At 43.2% G+C, this 24,074-nt stretch overlaps 1 protein-coding gene across 1 annotated transcript in view; it reads left to right on the forward strand.

Moving 5' to 3' along the window:
- TMEM116 (transmembrane protein 116) overlaps positions 1–22,980 on the forward strand; it is a 36,629-nt gene extending 13,649 nt beyond the window's left edge. Inside the window, exons 5-11 of the mRNA XM_069960766.1 lie at positions 9,573–9,665; positions 11,022–11,071; positions 13,746–13,823; positions 14,897–15,032; positions 16,258–16,399; positions 20,432–20,499; positions 21,902–22,980. Of these exons, the coding sequence (XP_069816867.1) occupies positions 9,573–9,665; positions 11,022–11,071; positions 13,746–13,823; positions 14,897–15,032; positions 16,258–16,399; positions 20,432–20,499; positions 21,902–22,099 (765 nt within the window). The 3' untranslated portion in view covers positions 22,100–22,980. The remainder of the gene's footprint in view (positions 1–9,572; positions 9,666–11,021; positions 11,072–13,745; positions 13,824–14,896; positions 15,033–16,257; positions 16,400–20,431; positions 20,500–21,901) is intronic.
- Positions 22,981–24,074: the final 1,094 nt, after the last annotated feature.

A 24,074-nucleotide genomic window follows, 5' to 3' on the forward strand; every position in this document is an offset into this window, starting at 1 on the left:
CCGCGGAATACACCGGCCCATAGAATGGTGTCTATGGAGCCGGCGGAAAGGCGCGCGGCCGTGTGCGCGGACAGCCGATGGAATTCCGCTGAGTTTATCCGTGAGAATTCCGTAGTGTGAACCCACCCTTATAGGTAATTTGCTGTGGTCTCCATAAAATACTGACCCTGGATCTTGTCTTAGGACTTTACATTGTATATAGGAAGACACTGACAAACTAATAAACTGAAGGAGACAACACTTGCAAGTAAAAAAAAAAAATCTTTTATTCACCACTTTGGGACGTTTCGGCTCCACACTCAGTAACCTGTCTCCATGTCAGGAACTGTCCAGAGCAGGAGAGGTTTTCTATGGGGATTTGCTGCTGCTCTGGACAGTTCCTGACATGGACAGAGGTGGCAGCAGAGAGCACTGTGTCAGTCTGGAGAGAATACACCACTTCCTGCAGGACATACAGCAGCTGATAAGTACTGGAAGAGTGGAGATAAAAAAATAAAAAAAATAAATAGAAGTGAATTACAAATCTATATAATTTTCTGACAACAGCTGATTTAAAAGAAGAAAATTGCCGGAGTGCCCCTTTAACAGAAGTCAGACATGTAGGCAGAACCAGCTAGATCGGTGTTCATTTACTGGGCCTATTACCATGCAGCAAGGGCTGAATATATATATATAGCTAGTTCGCGATGTCTGTGCAGCCCTTGCTTTAAAGGTAACGTTCATACATTACCTCTCCCCGCTCCGCGCTGTTCTCTTTGCTTCTCCCCGCCCCCTGCAGCCTCTGGTGCATCTTCAGAGCCGGTTTCTGAAGTGACAGGCCGATCAGCCAATCACTGGCCCCGGTGGTCCCTTCCTGGCCAGGCATTGGCTGCAGGGAGCGGGGAGAAGCGAAGAGAACAGCGCGGAGCAGGGAGCAGGGAGAGGTAATGGAGGAAGTTTATTATGTTTACACATCAGCCGGCGGCCGTGCATTGTTATCTTTTTAAACTTGTTATAAATGTCAGTAAGTTGCCCAATATTTACCCTGTGATACGGTAATATAATGCAGAGCACTGATCATGGGAAAGGTATACAGGAAAAGTCACCGTGTACACAGGCCGAGAGCAGCGCCAGGAACGGCCGATAGTCACACTGACAGCTTATGGCTGTGTTCACACAACGCGCAGTACGTACAGTTCAGTATTAAGCACGGCTGTTGTTGTGCATCGGCAACAACGGCCGTGATTAATACTGTACTTACATTGTGCTGCAGGCTGAGGGGATCCCATCTGGTTATATTATGTGTTAGTACCTGGCGGTATTATGTGTTAGTACCTGGCGGTATTATGTGTTAGTACCTGGCGGTATTATATGTTCGTACCTGGCTGTATTATGTGTTAGTTCCTGGCGGTATTATGTTACTGCCAGGCTGTATTATATGTTAGTACCAGGCTGTATTATGTGTTAGTACCTGGCTGTATTATATGTTAGTACCAGGCTGTATTATGTGTTAGTACCTGGCTGTATTATATGTTAGTACCTGGCTGTATTATGTTAGTGCCAGGCTGTATTATATGTTAGTACCAGGCTCTATTATGTGTTAGTACCTGGCTGTATTATATGTTAGTATCTGGCGGTATTATGTGTTAGTACCTGGCTGTATTATATGTTAGTATCCGGCTGTATTGTGTGTTAGTACCTGGCTGTATTATATGTTAGTATCCGGCTGTATTGTGTGTTAGTACCTGGCTGTATTATATGTTAGTATCCGGCTGTATTGTGTGTTAGTACTCGGCTGTATTATGTGTTAGTGCCTGGCTGTATTATGTGTTACTACCCGGCTGTATTGTGTGTTAGTACCTGGCTGTATTATGTGTTGGTACCCGGCTGTATTATGTGTTAGTACCCGGCTGTATTGTTAGTACCCGGCTGTATTATGTGTTAGTACCTGGCTGTATTATGTGTTAGTATCTGGCTGTATTATGTGTTAGTATCTGGCTGTATTATGTGTTAGTATCTGGCTGTATTATGCATTAGTATCTGGCTGTATTATGTTAGTAACCGGCTGTATTATATGTTAGTGTCTGGTGATATTATGTGTTAGTACCTGGCTGTATTATGTTAGTATCCGGCTGTATTATGTATTAGTGCCTGGCTGTATTATGTGTTAGTAACCGGCTGTATTATGTGTTAGTACCTGGCTGTATTATGTGTTAGTAACCGGCTGTATTATGTGTTAGTGCCTGGCTGTATTATGTGTTAGTGTCTGGCAGTATTATGTGTAAGGGTCTGGCGGTATTATGTATTAGTGTCTGGCGGTAATATGTGTTAGTACTCGGCTGTATTATATGTTAGTACTCGGTTGTATTATATGTTAGTACTCGGCTGTATTATGTGTTAGTACTCGGTTGTATTATATGTTAGTACTCGGCTGTATTATGTGTTAGTACCTGGCTGTATTATGTGTTAGTACCTGGCTGTATTATGTGTTAGTACCCGGCTGTATTATGTGTTAGTACCTGGCTGTATTATGTTAGTACCTGGCTGTATTATGTGTTAGTACCTGGCTGTATTATGTTAGTGTCTGGCTGTATTATGTTAGTGTCTGGCGGTATTATGTGTTAGTACCTGGCTGTATTATATGTTAGTACCTGGCTGTATTATGTTAGTGTCTGGCTATATTATGTTAGTGTCTGGCGGTATTATGTGTTAGTACCAGGTTGTATTATGTGTTAGTACCCGGCTGTATTATGTGTTAGTACCCGGCTGTATTATGTGTTAGTGTCTGGTTGTATTATGTGTTAGTACCTGGCTGTATTATGTTAGCACCCAGCTGTGTATTGTTAGTACCTGGCTCTATTATGTTAGTGTGTGGCTGTATATTGTTAGTACCAGGTTGTATTATATGTTAGTACCCGGCTGTATATTGTTAGCACCTGGCTGTATTATGTTAGTACCCGGCTGTATTATGTTAGTACCCGGCTGTATTATGTTAGTGCCTGGGTGTATTATGTTAGTGCCTGGCTGTATTATGTTAGTACCCGGCTGTATTATGTTAGTGCCTGGCTGTATTATGTTAGTACCCGGCTGTATAATGTTAGTGCCTGGCTGTGTTATGTTAGTACCTGGCGGTATAATGTTAGTGCCTGGTTGTATTATGTGTTAGTACCTGGCTGTATTATGTGTTAGTACCCGGCTGTATTATGTGTTAGTACCTGGTGGTATTATGTGTTAGTACCCGGCTGTATTATGTGTTAGAACCAGGCTGTATTATGTGTTAGTACCTGGCTGTATTATGTGTTAGTACCTGGCTGTATTATGTGTTAGTACCCGGCTGTATTATGTGTTAGTACCCGGCTGTATTATGTGTTAGTATCTGGTTGTATTATGTTAGAACCAGGCTGTATTATGTTAGTGTCTGGCGGTTTTATGTGTTAGTACCTGGCTGTATTATGTGTTAGTACCTGGCTGTATTATGTGTTAGTACCTGGCTGTATTATGTGTTAGTACCCGGCTGTATTATGTTAGTACCCGGCTGTATAATGTTAGTGCCTGGCTGTATTATGTTAGTGCCTGGCTGTATTATATGTTAGTACCCGGCTGTATTATGTTAGCACCTGGCTGTATTATGTGTTAGCACCTGGCTGTATTATGTTAGTACCTGTCTGTAGTTTGCAGAGTCCAGGTTACATATGCCATCTTTCCTCTCGCTATCTCTCACCGCTGATGTCTTCCAGTCTACAAGCTTAAACATGTAGGAGACATAGGAGTCATGTTTATTTGAGGATGTAAAAATTTGGCCATTATGCAGAATGCTTATCTTGTATATGTAGCCGCCGGATCAGATCAGCTCTGTCGTAACTTGTCCAATAGATCACTCTAAATTATAAAACTGATGTCGAACGTCATCCTAAGAATTGTCTATATAAACAGCCTAGTGATTTATAACAACCGTCTCATCATAGTATCACTGCAATATAGGATGGATTACATGGACCCAGAATACAGTGCGCGTCTCACATCAGGTGTGATTTCCATGTCTGCTGTTATTGTATATCAGGATATCAGGCTATGCATCAGGATATCAGGCAATATATCAGGATATCAGGCAATATATTAGGATATCAGGCTATGCATCATGATATCAGGCAATATATCAGGATATCGGGCTATGCATCAGGATATCGGGATATGCATCAGGATATCGGGATATGCATCAGGATATCAGAATATGTACAGTATCAGGATATTAGGCTATGCATCAGGATATCAGGTTATGCAACAGGATAACCGGCTGTTCATCAGCATAACAGGCTGTGCATCAGGATATCTGGCTATGCATCAGGAATTTAGGCTATGCATCAGGATATCTGGCTATGTACATTGTCAGCAGCATCAATAAAGATGTTATATACATGGCAGCATGGGAAATCAGGATCTGTAAAACATGGTCTTCACTTACTTTCCTTGGTGAAATTATAAAAGAAAAAGTGAAGGTCGTCACCAAGGGATCTCCACTGTGGGTATGCATAGGAATCCCATGAAAATGCTATTTCCCCATATACTGGGACATGCCCAATAAACATTCTGGCTTCCTAGGGCCAGCAGGATACTCCAGGATCTGGTCACAGCAAAAACAGTGAAAAGTTTTAAAATAACATTAATACATTTATAAAACTATAGCATTCTTGTACTAAACCTACACACACCTCCCCCCATTTAACCACTTGTACCTGTCCTCTCCATTGACATCTTCTCTCATCCTTGGTTGGACTTTAAAAAAAAAAAAAAAAGATACTTATCCATTAACTAACAATATGACCATATAGCCACCAGTAGGAAAATCACAGGATCTCCTGCTTACAGAATTGAATAGAAGTACAGATGTACAGAGTGAGCTCCCCCTAGTGGTGGCAGCCATACATGTATTAATTGGGGACACATTTATCATTGTGCGTTTTTGTTTTTTTCCTTTTTCCTGCCACTGCACCTATGGATAAATCCATAAACAACAATAGTTGGTGGGCACCTTCTGATAAATCCAGAGTTTTAGCCTGTTTTTTAGTTAATTAGGGCCCAAAAATTGATGCTTTTTGCACACAGGGAGAACATGCCTCCCCATATACAATACTGTGCCTCCTCCACGTCCCATATGGCGCACAAGGCACAGACTTGACATAAGTGTAAAGTTTTTTGTGCACATGGGGAGTTGGGGGGGGGGACCATGTGCAACCTCAGTGCATTTTTTCAGGCACAGACGTTGATGAAGGTGCCCCTAACTCTATGAAGAAATCAAGGACATCAACATACTTCAAGTAATATCCTTAAAGGAGTATACTGGGGATTATTTTTTAAAACTGTGGTCAGAGAGCAGCTAAGTACAGAAATAGCATATACTTATAACATATACTTCCTTCTCGCACTGTTAGGCTATATTCAGAAGCTGTAAGAGACCGGCCGTTCCGTGACCCGGACGGTCTCAGAAAAGATCATCCCGGCCGGTACTGCGGTACCGGCCGGATGATCTTTAGCACCGCTGAATTCTGATGTGGGCGCATCCGTGTGCCCCTGCATCAGAATTCCTCGTTGCTCACAATGGAGCTTGCAGCCAGAGCCGCACGCTCCATTGTGTGAGCTGATAGGGTTTTCTGTGGCTGCTATTCACTGAATAGTGGCCGCAGAAAAATGACATGTCAGTTTTTTTTGCTGCGCCGCTAGGGTCCCGGCCGGAGTGTATACTATGTGTATGTATATATTTACTATGTGTATACACTCCTATGTGTATACACAACGTGGGTAAAGGATAAATCACGGCTGTGTTGTAAATCGGCAACAACGGCCGTGATTAATAATTTACTTACGTTCTGTAAACATAGCCTTAAGAGTGGTAAAGAATCTCAGTAACTTGAAGAAACTTTCCGGCGGTATTCGTGAGACATTTTCTTGACAATCCAGTTTGTGAGACATTCTGTGTTACATAACAAAACGTAAGAATTACAAAGCCTGAAAAATGCTAAAATGTCACCTGCTTCACTGTTATGTTTTTTTTTTCCTTTATTTTTGACACATCAACCTTGAAGGGAAACTTTCAGCAAGTTAGAAGAATCCTCCCCCGGCTGATATTTCCCTAGAGTGCACCGGGTGCTGAGAAGGTAGAGAAGCTTCTTACCTTCATCCTCGCACCATTTCTGTGCTTTCAGGAAACAGCTCCGAGGATATGTAAGAAACTCCATCCTCGCAACCCCAAGTGCTATAGGGACATATCAGCAGGTTGGATTAAGGGGTATTTCTGTAAGGGTTTTTCTTTTGAAATAAGGGACTGGGGGCGATTTTAAAAGAAAAAATGAAAGCATACTCACCTGCCCTGATCCCTTGTTAGTCAAATGTGGAACTTTCTAGTGATACTTACAAACTGGATTAACTCGCCCCCCCCCCCCCCCAAATATTGGTTGAGTTTGACCAACAGGATTCAGAGATTTGAGAAGATACATACTACAAGGTTTAAAGGGGGCGATAGGAGATACAAACAGCTATGGGAGCCGAGGAAAAATCTATAAAATTTAAATTAAAGTTAATATTTATTTTTTTTTATTTCTCTTCTCTCATGGGGGGGGGGGGGTTGGGAATTTTTATGAATAGTTTGTATATAACATTGCATTGGCTATTACTATAATAGTATAATGTACGGGGTCTTATATATATGAGATGTACAATGTTTGTGGATTGTTTTCTTCTTTTTACTCAAAATAGATAAAATTGAAATGAAAAAAACAAAAAACAAAACAGAATTTCAGTAAACATTCAGGGTCTTGTGACAAACTACAGTTATAACGTCTGGCAGCAGCTTCATAGACATCGCATTGAACTGAATCAGAAACACACGGAACGTTCTGCCACTAGATCTCTTCTATTTCAGTGAAAATATTTCCATCATTATGTAATTTCAGAGATGAGTCATTTTCACAAAGTGAAGGCGTTCTCTTTAGAGTCTGTGACTCTTTCCTTCGCATTATGTACTAAGGTTGTCTAAAGTTTGGGGGATTGGGTCCCAGTATGGCTGGAGGGGAGTGATCTTGTGGGCATAAAGTCTTATAATACATGAGCCTGAGTCTAGTGGGAGAGTGGTTGACTAGGTTTACATTTTTAGATTTTTCTTTCAAATTAACTGTTGCCAGAGATTTGTAATTTACTATTATTTAAAATTTAAAATCCGGTCTTCCAGTACTTATAAGCTGCTATATGTCCTGCAGGAAGTGGTGTATTCTCTCCAGTCTGACACAGTGCTCTCTGCTGCCACCTCTGTCCATGTCAGGAACTGTACGGAGCAGGAGAGGTTTTCTATGGGGATTTGCTGCTGCTCTGCACAGTTCCTGACAGACAGTTCAAGTTCCTGGAAAGAGTACACCACTTCCTGCAGGACATACAGCAGCTAATAAGTACTGGAAGACTACAGATTTATAAATAGAAGTAAATTATAAATCTCAGGCATTTTCTGGCACCAGTTGATTTGAAAGAAAACATTTTTTCTGGAGTGCCCCTTTAATGATTAAGAGGCCTATGGTGAGAAATATTGCACATAAGTATGATTGTGACTGATTGGTGTGAATGACAAGTGATACGGACTCTGTGCTGCCCCTCATGCCCATGTAAAGTAGGGTTGCTATGAGACTATTTTATTAGTCAGTATATTTTTTAGGAGTTGCAGATTGAAACACTTTAGTGTGGGAATTTAGGCAACTCAAGTAGTGCAGTGCTAGTCAGATAGAGTTGAAGCTACTATAACTAATAAAGTATTTGGGTGGGGAACCCCATGAGGCCTACGGCATTAAGGTGCTGGTCACAGCTCACAGTCTGGTGAGGCGCACAGGACATTGCAGTAGATTATACTATGTGTGGTCTGTATGGCTCAGGTGGAGCAGTATGTATTGGTGCAGTGTGTTGTTGGGTTACTACAGGTGGAGTTGTATTTATTTCTGCAGTATGTGGCTGATTCATGTGCACTACATGGCGGTATCTGGCACTGCATAGTAGAATGTGTTTGTTGGTGAGGCCTCCAGCATCAACATGGATTGCTGGGTGAGACCTGGGGGACACCGCCACCGTTCTTTTGTCTTTTCAAAGACTCAGGAAATAGGATTTCCTTTTAATCACGGTAAATGGGAGCAGTGGACCGTCGGGAGGGATCGGTATGTTTACACAATGATTATTTTTGTACAGCGTTATGCACATGAAAGAAAACCTGACTCTTTGATCAGAAGAAAAGTTGTTTGAAAAAAATAATAATAATAATAATAAAAGAAAAACTTTAAATTATATAGATGAAATAAAGTTGTAAAGGGGAAACGGGAAGTTAATAATGTAATTAAAAACATTCCACTGTATCCTCAAAGGGAAACTAACAGCAGGTGAGAGGACTGTAACCGGGTGTTCTGTTCCCATAGTGCACCGGGTGGTGAAAATTAAGCTCATTTTCTTAAATTCATTCTTAGCATCATTTTTGGTAGATCTTAACTTTAATCGATATGTAAATTAGTCGGTTTGGTGCACCCCCCCCCCCGGCCATTTGTCTTCTTATGAATATTCCTTCAGCACTCTACAGTGATGAGTGCTATAGTGACGTCATTGCAGAGCACCGCCTCTATTCTCATAGGGAGGGGAGGGCTGGATCGGTGCAGTGTAGGCTGTAACCCCGCCCCCAGTGCACTTAACTGCCTAGTTTACATACTCAAAGTTTGACTCAAAGTTCAGCGAAAACTGCATTGAGGATGGAGGTAAGACAATAACCCCCCTGTCTTTTTGGTTCTCTATGGAGAGGGGAGGGGTGGAGGGAGATGAGGCACCAAAACAGGGCAACAAACAGTTAATTTACAGCTAGATCACCGGGCTTTCTCCTCTGAAGTCAACACTGACCTCTCTGACCTCTGAATACAGGCTTTTACACAGGTCCTGGGCAGGGGCAGGTGGGTAATCTGATAATGAGTAAGAACTTACCTCCTCCTGTGCTTGCGGTGAGCTGTGGCACCGGCCTTGGTACCCCCGCTGGGCTCCAGAATCTCCAGCACTACACAGCATGATGGACTGGCTGCTCAGCCAGTCAGTGACTGGGACGGGACACTGCTCCAGCGACTGATTGGCTGAGCAGGCTGTCCATGAGCCAGGACAGGCATTTCCCTCCCGATTCGTGACGTCATCCCAACAAGGAAGTAAATGCCTTCTGGCGGGGGTCCTGAGATGGTCCCGACGCTCACCACGCGCACTGGGAGAGGTAAGTACGTACTGTAACGTAACGTACGTAAGTACATTATGAAATTTCCTCCTCTCCTGTTGGCTGCAGGATTTTAAAAATGTCCGGACTTCTCCTTTAAACAGAAGCTTCATTGCAGGGACACTCACAACTGGACAGTCTAGTCTGGAGTACGGAGCTGTATACACATTATATAAGCAGGAATCTCTGGAAGTCTCATTCAGATGAATGGGACGGTCACAGACGTTTATACAAGTCTGCCTAAGGGAGTCCTCCGGGCATACAAGATGTAGTTGTACATAATTATTATGTGATAGATCCTTCTTACATGTCTTGTTTTGCTTCGCAGATGTTTTATCTTTCTACATTTTTCTACACTATCAACTATATGTGGCAGAGCTTCAGTAACTCCAGGAGAAGAATAAACCAGGAGTTATATCAGGTCAGTGGTCGCATCTATAGAAGCTTCCATTCATGTTTATGTTGTACTTTATACTTGTTTTATCATTAGAAGATCCCGGTTATTACCGCTGTTACCTTCATGGATCTCATGCATAAAACTATACTAACAAAAGGTGTCAGTGTTCCCCCAGTTTACTGAGGACCAAGAATAAGACATATAATAAACCTTATTATATCTCTTACACCCACATTATCCAGGATGTCCAGAAATGGAAACATTTTTGAAAGTGGCTTAAAGGGGTATTCCACTCAAACATAACTTTTGATATGTTGCTGCCCATGGTGAGGCTAACAATTCCTTCCATACTTGTTATTATCTATTCAGTCTCCTTCCCCCAGTTCTCAGCTGCTGCTTTCTGCTAAAGACACAAAAATCTGTGTGAGCTTTTCTCTCTGTCTCCCCTTCCCTTCTGAGACGGCTGATTCAAACAAGTCCCTGGCAGGTTGTATCTGCAACTTTGTAGCTTCTTTGTAATGCTGGGAGGGTTACTCTGAGGTGAAGTTGCTAATGAACTCACTGTGATTAACCCTCCCAGAATTACAAAGAAGCTACAATGTTGCAGATACAACCTGCCAAGGACTTGTTTACATCGGCTGTCTCAGAAGGGAGGGGGGAGGAGGGGGAGACAGAGAGAAAAGCTCACACACAGATTTTTGTGTCTTCAGCAGAAAGCCGCAGCTGAGGACTGGGAGAAGGGGACTGAATAGATAATAACAAGTAACAGGCACTCCGGCTGGCCTAGACTTATGTAACGTGTACTCACACACACCAGCATTCACTTTCTACAGTAAGTCTTTGGGATCAGATCAGAGAGGCTAGCCCAGGGAGCCTTGGGTGGCCATGGCCCAGTCTCTGGTTGACCTTCCTTGGACCACTCATGGTAGGTACTGGCTACAGCTCCCCAGAACACCTTACACAGGCTGGAATTACACTGACTCTGTCTAATCTTTACAAATTGGCCCTTGTCGAGGTTGCTCAGATCCTTACATTCATCTATTTCTCTACTTTTAACTTGAAGTGACAGCTGCCATTGTCATGAGCTGATGTTATCCCGTCCACCTGTCAGCCGTACGCCCTGTAGCTGTTTACACTGCGCCGTGTTGACTCGTAGAGGCGGCCGGCCGGCAATGTCCTCAGGTGAAACTAAACGTTCTGGTCGGGTTGTGTTATAGAATTGATTCTGAGACAATAACCAAGAGTTACTGAAACAAACAAACAGAGGCGGCGCTGGGACTTCCGCACATAGATTGCAGTGTGAAGGTCAAGTTCAGGGATAAGTGTATAGACCCGAGTGAGAACAGCAAGTAAACACTGACTTTCCTCTTCTCCTTTCAGATTTCGGATAGAGAATTGCGCATTGGAAAAATAGCCACGGTTTTATGCAGGTAAGAAGGAGGAGGAGGAGGAGGATTGCTGATAGTGAGGACAACGGGAGATTTATCAGACATGGTGTAAAGTGAAACTGGCCCAGTCGCCCCTAGCAACCAATCAGATTCCACCTTTCATTTTCCAAAGAGTCTGTGAGGAATGAAAGGTGGAATCTGATTGGTTGCTAGGGGCAACTGGGCCTGTTTCACTTTACTCCATGTTTGATAAATCTCCCCCAATGATTATAAAAGTACAATGTCAGTGTCGGTAATTACTAGAGATGAGCGAACCCAACATCACCAACCGAGATTCATTACCAACACTGCAAAAGATTCAGTTTGTTACCAAACTGAATTTTTTGGCAAAAATCTTAACCAGTTTTTTAAAGATGGCGGCCAAACTATTTAAAGTGAATATACCACGAGGTACATCGTATTTTTTTTTTTTTTTTACAGACCGGCACCAGTGTGGGGATGTCGATGCCGTGGTCCTTTATTTGAACCGCTGCCTGGTTCCCGTGAATGGCATGAAGCACTGGAGGTAGGCCCGCCCACTGTGACGATCTCCCTTCTCCTCTGTGACGCAGGGTCACTGATTCTAATGGAGCCGTGTCACGGACGGGAAAGGGTTTTGTCACACTGGGGGCCGGTGGGCCGCCTCCAGTGCTTCATGCCCAGCTGGTGCTCAGTGATAGACTGAAGCCGTGCGCAGGAACCAGGCGGCAGTTCAAAAAAAGGACTGTGGCTCTGGCCTCCCCGTATGGGTGCCGGTTTGTTCATGTTAAAAAAAGAGCAGTGGTATACAGTGGTGCCTTGGTTTAAGAGTAACTTGGTTTAAGAGCGTTTTGGTTTAAGAGCTCACAGTTTTTCAAAATAGTGACTTGGTTTAAGAGCATTGCTTTGGTGTAAGAGCTCCCTGTACTGGGTGGGAGGGGGGTGGGGGAGGGGTATGGTCTTCATAGCGGGGTCTACAGCCCTGTACTCTGACCCAGGAAGTCTCCCTCACCTTCCAAATCATAGCAGATCCACTTCAGGCTGGGGCTTGCATCAGGGGACAGGACTGTGGAGGTAATCTCTCCATATCTGTAACCCCTCTCTCCCCGGACAGAGAGTGCTGCATGTATGTGCCCACATCTGCCCTGCTCATTCCTTCATGCTCCCTGCAGTCTCTGTCCGCCCTTGTGTTTTCTATCCTCTCCATTACTGTACAGTAACTTATAATATCACAGATTCTGCTGTTTCTGAATATTTGTTTCATCTGTTTTACATGTTATTCAGAATAATAAATCATTATATTTGGGGTGTGGAACCAATTGTCTGCATTTCTATGATTTCTTATGGGAAAATTTGCTTTGGCTTAAGAACGGATTTGGATTATAAGCGCCGTCCCGGAACGAATTATGCTCCTAATCCAAGGCACCACTGTACCTGCTCCCCCGGTGTCCTACAAGTCTCTGGTGTCCCCTGCCAAATTGTTTTGTGTATTTTATTTTTTGTGTTTTTATTTCAGTGTTGCTGTTTTAGACCATGTTCCCATTCTGTAAGACACCGGCCGTTCCGTGACCCAACCGTTGGTGTCAGAGAAGATCATCCCCACAGGAACTGCAGTACCGGCTGGATGATCTTTACTGCCACTGAATTCAGATGTGGGTGCATCCGTGGGCGCCCGCATCCAAATACCCCGCTGCTCACAACGGACTATGTGTATTCACTCCGGCTGAGATCCTATAGACACTAGCACTACGGAAGTTCCGTAGTAATCATGGCCGTTGTTGCAATTTGGCAACAACGGCCGTGATTATTACAAAACTTACGCAGTGGGAACATGGCCTAAAATGAAAAATCAGCAACATTGGGAAAAAAAAACAACAATCTGTGATAAGTAAATGTACAGCAAACAAGCTGGTGTCATAGAAAGGAATAGACATGATCCCTGTGTATGCTGATTGTGTTCTACCCCGCCAGCTTGTTTGGTGTATATTCACTTATGACAGTATAAACTAACCCAAACTTTGCTTTAATGGGGTTGTTCACCATTTTTTTCTTTCAAATCAACTGGTGCAAGAAAGTGCAAGAGATTTGTAATTTATTTCAATGAAAAAATCTTGAGTCTTTCAGTACTTATCAGCTGCTGTATGTCCTGCAGGAAGTGGTGTATTCTTTCCAGTCTGGCAGGGCTCTCTGCTGTCACCTCTGTCCCTGTCAGGAACTGTTTTCTATGGACAGTACCTGACATGGACAGAGGTGGCAGCAGAGAGCCCTGTGTCAGACTGGAGAGAATACACCACTTCCTGCAGGATATACAGTAGCTGATAAGTACTGGAAGACTGGAGATATTTTTTTAATAAGTAACTTACTAATCTATATAACTTTCTGACACCAGTTGATTTAAAGACACCCCCCCCCCCCACGCGGGAGTTCCCCTTTAATGAAGCATAGTCAACATAGTACAGACCTTGGTCTCAGCAATTTATTAAAGGGGTTATCAACCTGTAATATCAAATGGGGTTGGACCCCTATGATCTAATATTAATCCCCTAATCTGAGGGTGGGTCGTCAACATTTAAAGACTGGATAAATGTGAGTAAAGAGATAGAAAGCAATAGAACTTTATTCCAGGTAAGAAAGTAAATTCAGGTGATAAGTTCTTATTGTGCCCAAATGTGTTACTAATAATATGTCTGTCTTTTAGTGCGATTCCTGTATTATTCATCTCTCCTGTGTTCTATTACGGGAATAGTGAGGAATGTTACGGGAACAACAGCGACAGGTAACGACTACATCTAAACACTGCCATTATATGAAATATAACTATAAGATAAATATAAGTTATATAACATACTGATGAATTGCTTGGACATAAATACATTAAAGGGTTGGTTCAACTTAAAAAAAGAATTCCCGCAGGACATACAGCAGCTGATAACTACTGGAATACCCGAGATTTTTTTTTTTTTAATAGAAGTAAATTACAAATCTCTAATTCTGGTACCAGTTGATTTGACAGAATTTTTTTGGGGGGTGAACAACCCTTATATATTTCTTATATACTACTTATAAAAGGTGCCACAAAACTCCTGTGATTTAAGGAGTACTGAGTTAAAATAACATATCCCTATCCCCATATTCACAGGATGGAGGGTAAGTGTCCGATCTCCAGAACAGGGCGTCATTGTTTTTTTTTTTTTTAAATGAATGGAGCAGCAAGCCAATGCTCTGGAGGTCCTGGATGATCCTAGTGCTGGGGCCCCCTCCAATGCTGTACATATTTGGAATACACGTTTTAAAGGGAATCTGTCACTAGGTTCATGCTGACTTAAATGAGGGCAGCAAAAACTGGTGTAAGTAATACACCGATCCGTTCAGAATTTCTTTCATCATTCTGTTCAGCAGTTCTCCTAATATGCAGGAGAATAGGATTCTTGCCACACCCCTCGCCCGCCCTCCAGCTGCTGATTAACAGTTGATTGCCTATACATAACAAGGATAGATAACTGCCAATCAGAAGCTGGTGGGCGGAGTTTTCTGGTTCTCATGAATATCCAGGACTACTGAGCACATGCACATAATTATAATGTATGCTATACATCATTTTGTTCAGCTTCTCTGTCACTAGTTTATGCTGCGCTGAGATATGACAGTGTAATTCTACTGACAGAGTCTCTACAAACAAGAAATCACAGCTGAGTAATGTCTGACCCTCCCAATAACTTTTCTATGTAATGATAACATCAGCGCCTGTATATGCGTCTGTATATAGAATGGCAGCACATAGAGTGGAAGCAGCTGTTCACATTAGTAAGTGCTGTGTCCTTTCCTGACTCTTCTCTGTGTATTTCCCAGCTGTTTGGTGCTGAACATTGGATCCCACATTACAGTGGACCCCGTCTCTTACCGCGCTGCCGGCTGTGCCGCCTTACACATGTACAGCACCACCGTCTTCATTGTTACATTTGGTCTTTCTACTATCGGTATTTTGGTAAGTAAGTGTAACCTCCATAAATTTTTTATTATGTGTCACTGTCGTTATAAAAAAAACTTTTGTCACGTCATAGAGAGATGTGACAAGTTTAGATTTTTTCCGGGTCTGAGTGTTCACACCTGCACCGATCAGGAGAACGAGCCGCGCTAAGTGCAATCCTTGTACATTTATAATTCGGACAAGTCAGAGAGAATTGCGAGAGGTTTTGAGGAACACATTCTAGTTTTTTTGCCTTTAAAAAAAAAAAATTCTGGATACTTTTAGAAGCCTTAGCTAATAGAGTTATAGGGTCATTGTCATCATACCAGAGTCTATCAAACAATGTAACAGTGTCAGTCAAAATGTCCTCGGATACTGTCAATGGTTCTGCTCTGTTTATAATTTAAAGTGTACCTGTCGTTAAATTTTTTTTTGCAGAAATCAATAGTCCAGGCGATATTAAGAAACTTTGTAATTGGGTTTATTAGCCAAAAAATGTATTTTTATCATGAAAAAGCAGTTTGAAGCTCTCCCCTCTGTCTTCATGGTTCTCTATGGAGAGGGGAGGGGTGGAGGGAGATGAGGCACCAAAACAGGACAACAAAGAGTTAATTTACAGCTACATCACTGGGCTATCTCCTCTAAAGTCAGCACTGACCTCTCTGATCTCAGAATATCTGCTTTCACACAGCTCCCACTGTCTAATCCTTTGTGCTCTGCTCTCTGCTGCCGACTAATCTCCCTCCTACCTCCTCCCCCCTCCCCTCTCCATAGAACAGACAGGGCCCAACTGATGTAAAAGAGTCGAGATTTCTGCAAAAAACATGAAACGACAGTGACACTTTAAAGTGCACCTGTCAGCAGCTTTTTGCTGACTAAAGTAAAAACTGTGTACAATAAGACTTTTACCCCAGGAGATCTTACTCTTATTGCAATCCATTGCTCCAGCGCTGGGATATGAGTTTAGGAAATTTAAGCAAATTAGGCGATAAAGCCACCAGGGTGCTGCTGTAGGCTGCAAAAGCTCAGCAAAGTTCACAGAATGGGAGTTTACATGCAGGAATAGGGACATGAGTTAGGAGAGAAGTGGCTGCACTGTGCGCACATGGCCGCGGACCCCATCACTCCCCAGTTGGCAGCTCCGGGACTATGGGTAATGCTTTCCAGTTGTCTTTCCTGTACTATATATAGTTGTTATTGCACTCCATTACCTCCTGCCTATAACCTATATATCTACTTCCAGGTCATATTGGCTTCTTCCCATCAATTATTCAGAATGAACCAAAGAGACTCCAGGTCCCTACAAGACCACTGGGCGGTCCTCACTGTTACCAGACATAGTTTCCTTCTGTTTCCTTCTATCTTCCTTTTTTGCTGCTTACCAGGTAAAGTCTAACATATACAAGTCCTGCCATGTATCATTGTTACACTTATGGGTTTTTCTTTCTAAGGCTGCGTTCACACCTTACTTATTTGCAGCGACTGCAGCAAGCTGGAATGCCTCCTTGCTCCCCCTCCCATACCCGACCCTGCTTGGGACTGTGCGACATGGGGCCATGCAAGGACGCAAGTGACTGCCCATCCTTATATGCATTGCCTCTACATGGCACATTAAACAAGTGTATGCAAAAGAGGAGTCCGTGGAGCCTCATTGAAGAGTCTCAAAACACAGGACTAGCCAGATATCCCTCCGGGAAGGACCCAGCCAAGTGGCAGCTCCTGTTAGGAAACCACCAAATCCACCATATTAAGTGGCCCTATAAGTCAGTGTAATGACAAGGGATAAACCAAGGCTAGGTAACCATCCACAGACAGCTGTTTCGGGGTGTTGCCCCTCATCAGTGTGGAGCAGGATTCTGGCTAGGTGGGAGCAATGCCTAGTAGAGCCATAAGAGAAACAGATTGCTGAACTCAGGGAGAACAGCCAAATGACAACACTGCCGGCTGCTAATGAAAGCGCTCAATGCAGTGAAGTCCTAGGTGCATTGCCCCCTGGGAAACATGAGTATGCAAAAGAGGAGTCCGTGGAGCCTCATTGAAGAGTCTCAAAACACAGGACTAGCCAGATATCCCTCCGGGAAGGACCCAGCCAAGTGGCAGCTCCTGTTAGGAAACCACCAAATCCACCATATTAAGTGGCCCTATAAGTCAGTGTAATGACAAGGGATAAACCAAGGCTAGGTAACCATCCACAGACAGCTGTTTCGGGGTGTTGCCCCTCATCAGTGTGGAGCAGGATTCTGGCTAGGTGGGAGCAATGCCTAGTAGAGCCATAAGAGAAACAGATTGCTGAACTCAGGGAGAACAGCCAAATGACAACACTGCCGGCTGCTAATGAAAGCGCTCAATGCAGTGAAGTCCTAGGTGCATTGCCCCCTGGGAAACATGAGTATGCAAAAGAGGAGTCCGTGGAGCCTCATTGAAGAGTCTCAAAACACAGGACTAGCCAGATATCCCTCCGGGAAGGACCCAGCCAAGTGGCAGCTCCTGTTAGGAAACCACCAAATCCACCATATTAAGTGGCCCTATAAGTCAGTGTAATGACAAGGGATAAACCAAGGCTAGGTAACCATCCACAGACAGCTGTTTCGGGGTGTTGCCCCTCATCAGTGTGGAGCAGGATTCTGGCTAGGTGGGAGCAATGCCTAGTAGAGCCATAAGAGAAACAGATTGCTGAACTCAGGGAGAACAGCCAAATGACAACACTGCCGGCTGCTAATGAAAGCGCTCAATGCAGTGAAGTCCTAGGTGCATTGCCCCCTGGGAAACATGAGTATGCAAAAGAGGAGTCCGTGGAGCCTCATTGAAGAGTCTCAAAACACAGGACTAGCCAGATATCCCTCCGGGAAGGACCCAGCCAAGTGGCAGCTCCTGTTAGGAAACCACCAAATCCACCATATTAAGTGGCCCTATAAGTCAGTGTAATGACAAGGGATAAACCAAGGCTAGGTAACCATCCACAGACAGCTGTTTCGGGGTGTTGCCCCTCATCAGTGTGGAGCAGGATTCTGGCTAGGTGGGAGCAATGCCTAGTAGAGCCATAAGAGAAACAGATTGCTGAACTCAGGGAGAACAGCCAAATGACAACACTGCCGGCTGCTAATGAAAGCGCTCAATGCAGTGAAGTCCTAGGTGCATTGCCCCCTGGGAAACATGAGTATGCAAAAGAGGAGTCCGTGGAGCCTCATTGAAGAGTCTCAAAACACAGGACTAGCCAGATATCCCTCCGGGAAGGACCCAGCCAAGTGGCAGCTCCTGTTAGGAAACCACCAAATCCACCATATTAAGTGGCCCTATAAGTCAGTGTAATGACAAGGGATAAACCAAGGCTAGGTAACCATCCACAGACAGCTGTTTCGGGGTGTTGCCCCTCATCAGTGTGGAGCAGGATTCTGGCTAGGTGGGAGCAATGCCTAGTAGAGCCATAAGAGAAACAGATTGCTGAACTCAGGGAGAACAGCCAAATGACAACACTGCCGGCTGCTAATGAAAGCGCTCAATGCAGTGAAGTCCTAGGTGCATTGCCCCCTGGGAAACATGAGTATGCAAAAGAGGAGTCCGTGGAGCCTCATTGAAGAGTCTCAAAACACAGGACTAGCCAGATATCCCTCCGGGAAGGACCCAGCCAAGTGGCAGCTCCTGTTAGGAAACCACCAAATCCACCATATTAAGTGGCCCTATAAGTCAGTGTAATGACAAGGGATAAACCAAGGCTAGGTAACCATCCACAGACAGCTGTTTCGGGGTGTTGCCCCTCATCAGTGTGGAGCAGGATTCTGGCTAGGTGGGAGCAATGCCTAGTAGAGCCATAAGAGAAACAGATTGCTGAACTCAGGGAGAACAGCCAAATGACAACACTGCCGGCTGCTAATGAAAGCGCTCAATGCAGTGAAGTCCTAGGTGCATTGCCCCCTGGGAAACATGAGTATGCAAAAGAGGAGTCCGTGGAGCCTCATTGAAGAGTCTCAAAACACAGGACTAGCCAGATATCCCTCCGGGAAGGACCCAGCCAAGTGGCAGCTCCTGTTAGGAAACCACCAAATCCACCATATTAAGTGGCCCTATAAGTCAGTGTAATGACAAGGGATAAACCAAGGCTAGGTAACCATCCACAGACAGCTGTTTCGGGGTGTTGCCCCTCATCAGTGTGGAGCAGGATTCTGGCTAGGTGGGAGCAATGCCTAGTAGAGCCATAAGAGAAACAGATTGCTGAACTCAGGGAGAACAGCCAAATGACAACACTGCCGGCTGCTAATGAAAGCGCTCAATGCAGTGAAGTCCTAGGTGCATTGCCCCCTGGGAAACATGAGTATGCAAAAGAGGAGTCCGTGGAGCCTCATTGAAGAGTCTCAAAACACAGGACTAGCCAGATATCCCTCCGGGAAGGACCCAGCCAAGTGGCAGCTCCTGTTAGGAAACCACCAAATCCACCATATTAAGTGGCCCCTATGTTTCTGTTCCACATTAAACAAGTGGCTGGGCCGCACGAATGATCCTTGTATTGTTTGTGCAGCCATAGAAACTGACAGCACAGATATGTATGTATTGGGGTCTGGGATATGTATATCTGTGCTGTCAGTTTCCAAATCACACAAATCAGGCCGGGTTCACACTGCGTTTTTACAATCTGTTCAACGTATCCATTTTTAATTGGTTACTTTTAACGGACAGAAGAACGTAGTCAACACTACTTTTGTGTCCGTTAAAAAAAAAAAACGCATCCGTTTCGATACTTTTTTTAATAATGGAAGTCAATGAAAAAACGGATCCAAACAGATGACACACAATTCCATCCGTTTTTGCATCCGTCTTTTTTCCATAAAACGTAAACGTTAAACGGATTGCAAAAACGCAGTGTGAACCCTACCTAAGGGCCGTATAATCGTCAACGATAAACGATCCAAACAACCGCTATTACGACAAACCTGAAATCGTTCGCCCATTTACATGGAACGATAATCGTTACTTATGATCCTTCTTGCGGTCGTCTTGTCGTTGCTATTGCGTTCGTCACTACTGCGAACGACCGAACGACATCTTATTCAATGTGAACGATTTGCGAATGAGCAACGATTAAAATAGGTCCAGGTATTATTAAACGATCAACGATTTCTCGTTCGGTCATAAGACGTTAACTGCTATTCAAACTAACGATTTAACGATAATATGAACGATAATCATCTGGTGGAATAGGGCCCTTAGTCCAACACATCGACTCTCGGTTATAAACCTCTGTGCTCCAATGTGTCTGGTGCCTTCACTGTTACAGCAAGAAGTAATATTATACTACATGTGCACAGTCCGGCAGCTGCAGCGCCTCCTACTGTCCGATGGTAAAATGAAAATTTAGTACAAACCTTATACTGTGATATATATCAGTAGTAATATCTGTTCTCTATATTTTTGTGTCTTCATAGTTGTTACACTGACTCTTGTCAGCATGAAGGGGATAAACGTCACCTACCAAGCCCTGTGTTATATCCAGGTGAGCGAATACAGATGTTGGGGGTTCTCATCTCAATGATTTTACAATATTCCCTCTATAGGGTTTTCAGACAAACATCAACTAATGCCAGAAATCTGTAATTTACTTCTATTAAAAAAATCTCCAGTCTTCCAGTACTTATCAGCTGCTGTATGTCCTGCAGGAAGTGGTGTATTCTTTGCAGTCTGACACAGTGCTCTCTGCTGCCACCTCTGTCCATGTCAGGAACTGCCCAGAGCAGGAGAGGTTTTCTATGGGGATTTGCTGCTGCTCTGGACAGTTCCTGACATGGACAGAGGTGGCAGCAGAGAGCACTGTGTCAGACTGGAAAGAATATCCAATTTCCAGGACATACAGCAGCTGATAAGTACTGGAAGACTGGAGATTTTTTTAATAGAAGTAAATTGTAAATCTCTGGCACTTGCAGGAAGTTGAAAGATTATCTTCTGAACTCCCCCTTGTGAGTTCTTGTTTGCTGCTGTAATTGTGTTTTGGCATGGAGCATACAGCGCTCATTCTCGCCATGTGAACGAAGCTTCAGACATCAGTAATTGCCTCTCTGCTGCTTCTGCTTAGAAGGACTCAGATCACTGTAAGATTATTTAGGGAAAAAACAAAACACAAATCTAAGTCATCCACCTTTAGTTTATGTAAACTGGATTTAAGGAACACGGCCATTATTTACACAAGCTGCCGCGGCGACGTCCGCTTGGATTTTATTCTGATGTTTTCAGATTTTTTTTCTCTCCTAAACCAGAAAAGTTTGCAGCGGTCCAGACGTTTCTCATTGAAATATTCTTTTATAACATGGACACAATGACTCAGGCCTCGTACTTCGCACACTATGTGGTTAAGGAGACGGCAAATAAGAAAATAAACCGACATCTGGAGTTTTATAAATTAACAAACCAGTAAAAGAACTGAAAAGCAGCTTTGGTGAAAGAAAATAGTGCTGGTCCAAAAATCTTTAGTCTTCCAGTACTTATCAGCTGCTGTATGTCCTGCAGGAAGTGGTGTATTCTCTCCAGTCTGACACAGTGCTCTGCTGCCACCTCTGTCCATGTCAGGAACTGTCCAGAACAGGAGAGGTTTTCTATGGGGATTTGCTGCTGCTCTGGACAGTTCCTGACACGGACAGAGGTGGCAGCAGAGAGCACTGTGTCAGACCGGAGAGAATACATCACTTCCTGCAGGGCATACGGCAGCTGGTAAGTATTGGAAGACTGGAGATTTTTTTTTTAAAATTTGATTTGGGAAAAAAAATAAAATAAAATTATATATATATATATATATATATATATATATATATATATATATATATAAAAATTTCTGTGAACAACCCCTTTAAACCATTTGAATATTAATATGAGGAAAATATATGATTATAACTTCTCTCTTTCAGGCATTTACTGCAGTTTCCCAAGGATTCCTCAACAGTTTGGCCTATGGATGGATGCAGCAAATGTATCGCTGCCTGAAACAAAATAGCGTTCGCCACGCGGATACCCAGACCCCTCTCCTACGATCCCAGAAAAACCTTTACGCCGCCATGCAGACTTCTAACACATACATAGGACCGCGCTCGGTTTCTGCATTTTGATCATGAAGAGCCCTGGATGCTATAAGGCCATAGGACTATAGGACTATACTGGACGGAGTCTTCATGGAGCTCTGGAGCAGTGTATTAAAGGGACACACTACAGAAACGTCCTTAAAGGGATCTTTTGTATGGGATTGTTTTTTTTCTGCAAGAAGGGCGAAGAACTTTGCAAAAAGTGTGAAAAGTATCTGATAAGTGAGGAGATGGCTCTGCAGATTATGGTGATGTCTCTAATATAATAATGGCTCTCATCTATATCAATGGAAGCTCCTATATGGATCAGCACGTACAGAGGTTATACGTCCAGCCTGATCCACCAGACAGTGTGATGAGGGATCAGTCAGCGGTGTCAGTTTTAGTAACACTAGAGATATTTATTGATGCTCGATGGACCCAGGGAAGGACGTACTGTCTAATGCCATAGCGTTCTGGTCTGTACTACGTCCGGGGAACGTGAAAACGCTTACAATGAGATAAGGCCGTTCCGTTATATCCTGCAGGACCTGCATGGAAATAATCTATTCGAGATGAAGCTGCTGTTATACCTGTGTGACAATATAGATATCCCATAATTCATACAATATACATTGACTACATCTTGTTTCGAGCGTATGTGTACATTTGCCATTGACAACCATTAAAAAAAAAATATATATATATATGTATATGATGCATGTGCACTACAGCTACAATGATAACTATTCCAAGTATTGTATTTTTAGTTGGGTTGGACTGCATTGAATATGACACATTCCCTGATCAGCTCATTTCAGGGTAGCGTCAGACATGATGATAGCGAGGAGTACGTCCTCCAACGTCAGTACGTTGCTGTCAAAAGTCCATTCTCGGCACTCACCATATCATGCTTCAAAGCTATTATATTGTAGAAAAGTCATCAAAATACATATGACGGGACGTTTCGGCATCAAGCCTTCCTCAACTGAAGGCTTGATGCCGAAACGTCCCGTCATACGTATTTTGATGACTTTTTGACAATAAAATAACTCTGAAGCATGATATGGTGAGTGCCGAGAATGGACTTTTGAAATGCTGTGAGGATTTTTTTCTTGCTACGAGCACCACCCTCGACACAGACATGCCGCCTAAAAAAAACTGTTTAGTACGTTGCTGTCAGCAGGATTTTCAAGGCTTCATAAGAATGCGCTAAGTTCTATCACGTGTAAGGCTGGTTTCACACTACGTTTTTTGCAATCGTTTTTTTGCAAAAAAACGGATGGAAAAACTGTACAACTGTGTGCATCCGTTTTGATCCGTTCTTCCATTGACTTCCATTATAAAAATAAACGGATGAAAACGGATCCGTTTTTTTTTTTTTTGACAGACACAAAAATGAGGTCAACCACGTTTTTGTGTCCGTAAAAAAAAAGGATCCATTTTGATCCGTTTTTTTTTAAATAATGGAAGTCAATGGAAAAACGGATCAAAACGGGTGCACACAGTTGCATCTGTTTTTTGCAAAAAAAAAAAAAAAAAAAAGCGGATTGCAAAAACGTAGTGTGAATTCAGCCTAAGTGATGCGGCAGATACTGAGAGTCCTCACACCCGGCCATTTCCTGGAGGAGGTATAGTTAGTAATAAGACTTTGATGTTAAATATTTTGTATATTGAAAAGAAATAAAATATTTTTCTTTACCTTTAAATATTTTAGTTGTGTTGGACGAGAAGATGGAATCCACAACGGCCTCTGTTTTTCATATCGTTTCCTAGATGGTGTCCGTGTTTTATTCTCTATAGGTCTTCCTTAAAGGGGTGTCATATACCAGTAATTTTCAACCTTTTTTGAGCCGCGGCACACATTTATACTTAAAAAATCCCAGGGCACACCACCAACCAAAATGGCACAAAATGACACTAAAACAGTACATAGTATACATATAGTTAATAATATAGATTCTAAATGTATTTATACTCTGGGCCTGTTTTCTTCTCCCCCCTGCTTCTCTCCCCTATGTTT

This window comes from Dendropsophus ebraccatus, chromosome 3 (assembly GCF_027789765.1).
Source record: "Dendropsophus ebraccatus isolate aDenEbr1 chromosome 3, aDenEbr1.pat, whole genome shotgun sequence".
NCBI classification, from domain to species: domain Eukaryota; kingdom Metazoa; phylum Chordata; class Amphibia; order Anura; family Hylidae; genus Dendropsophus; species Dendropsophus ebraccatus.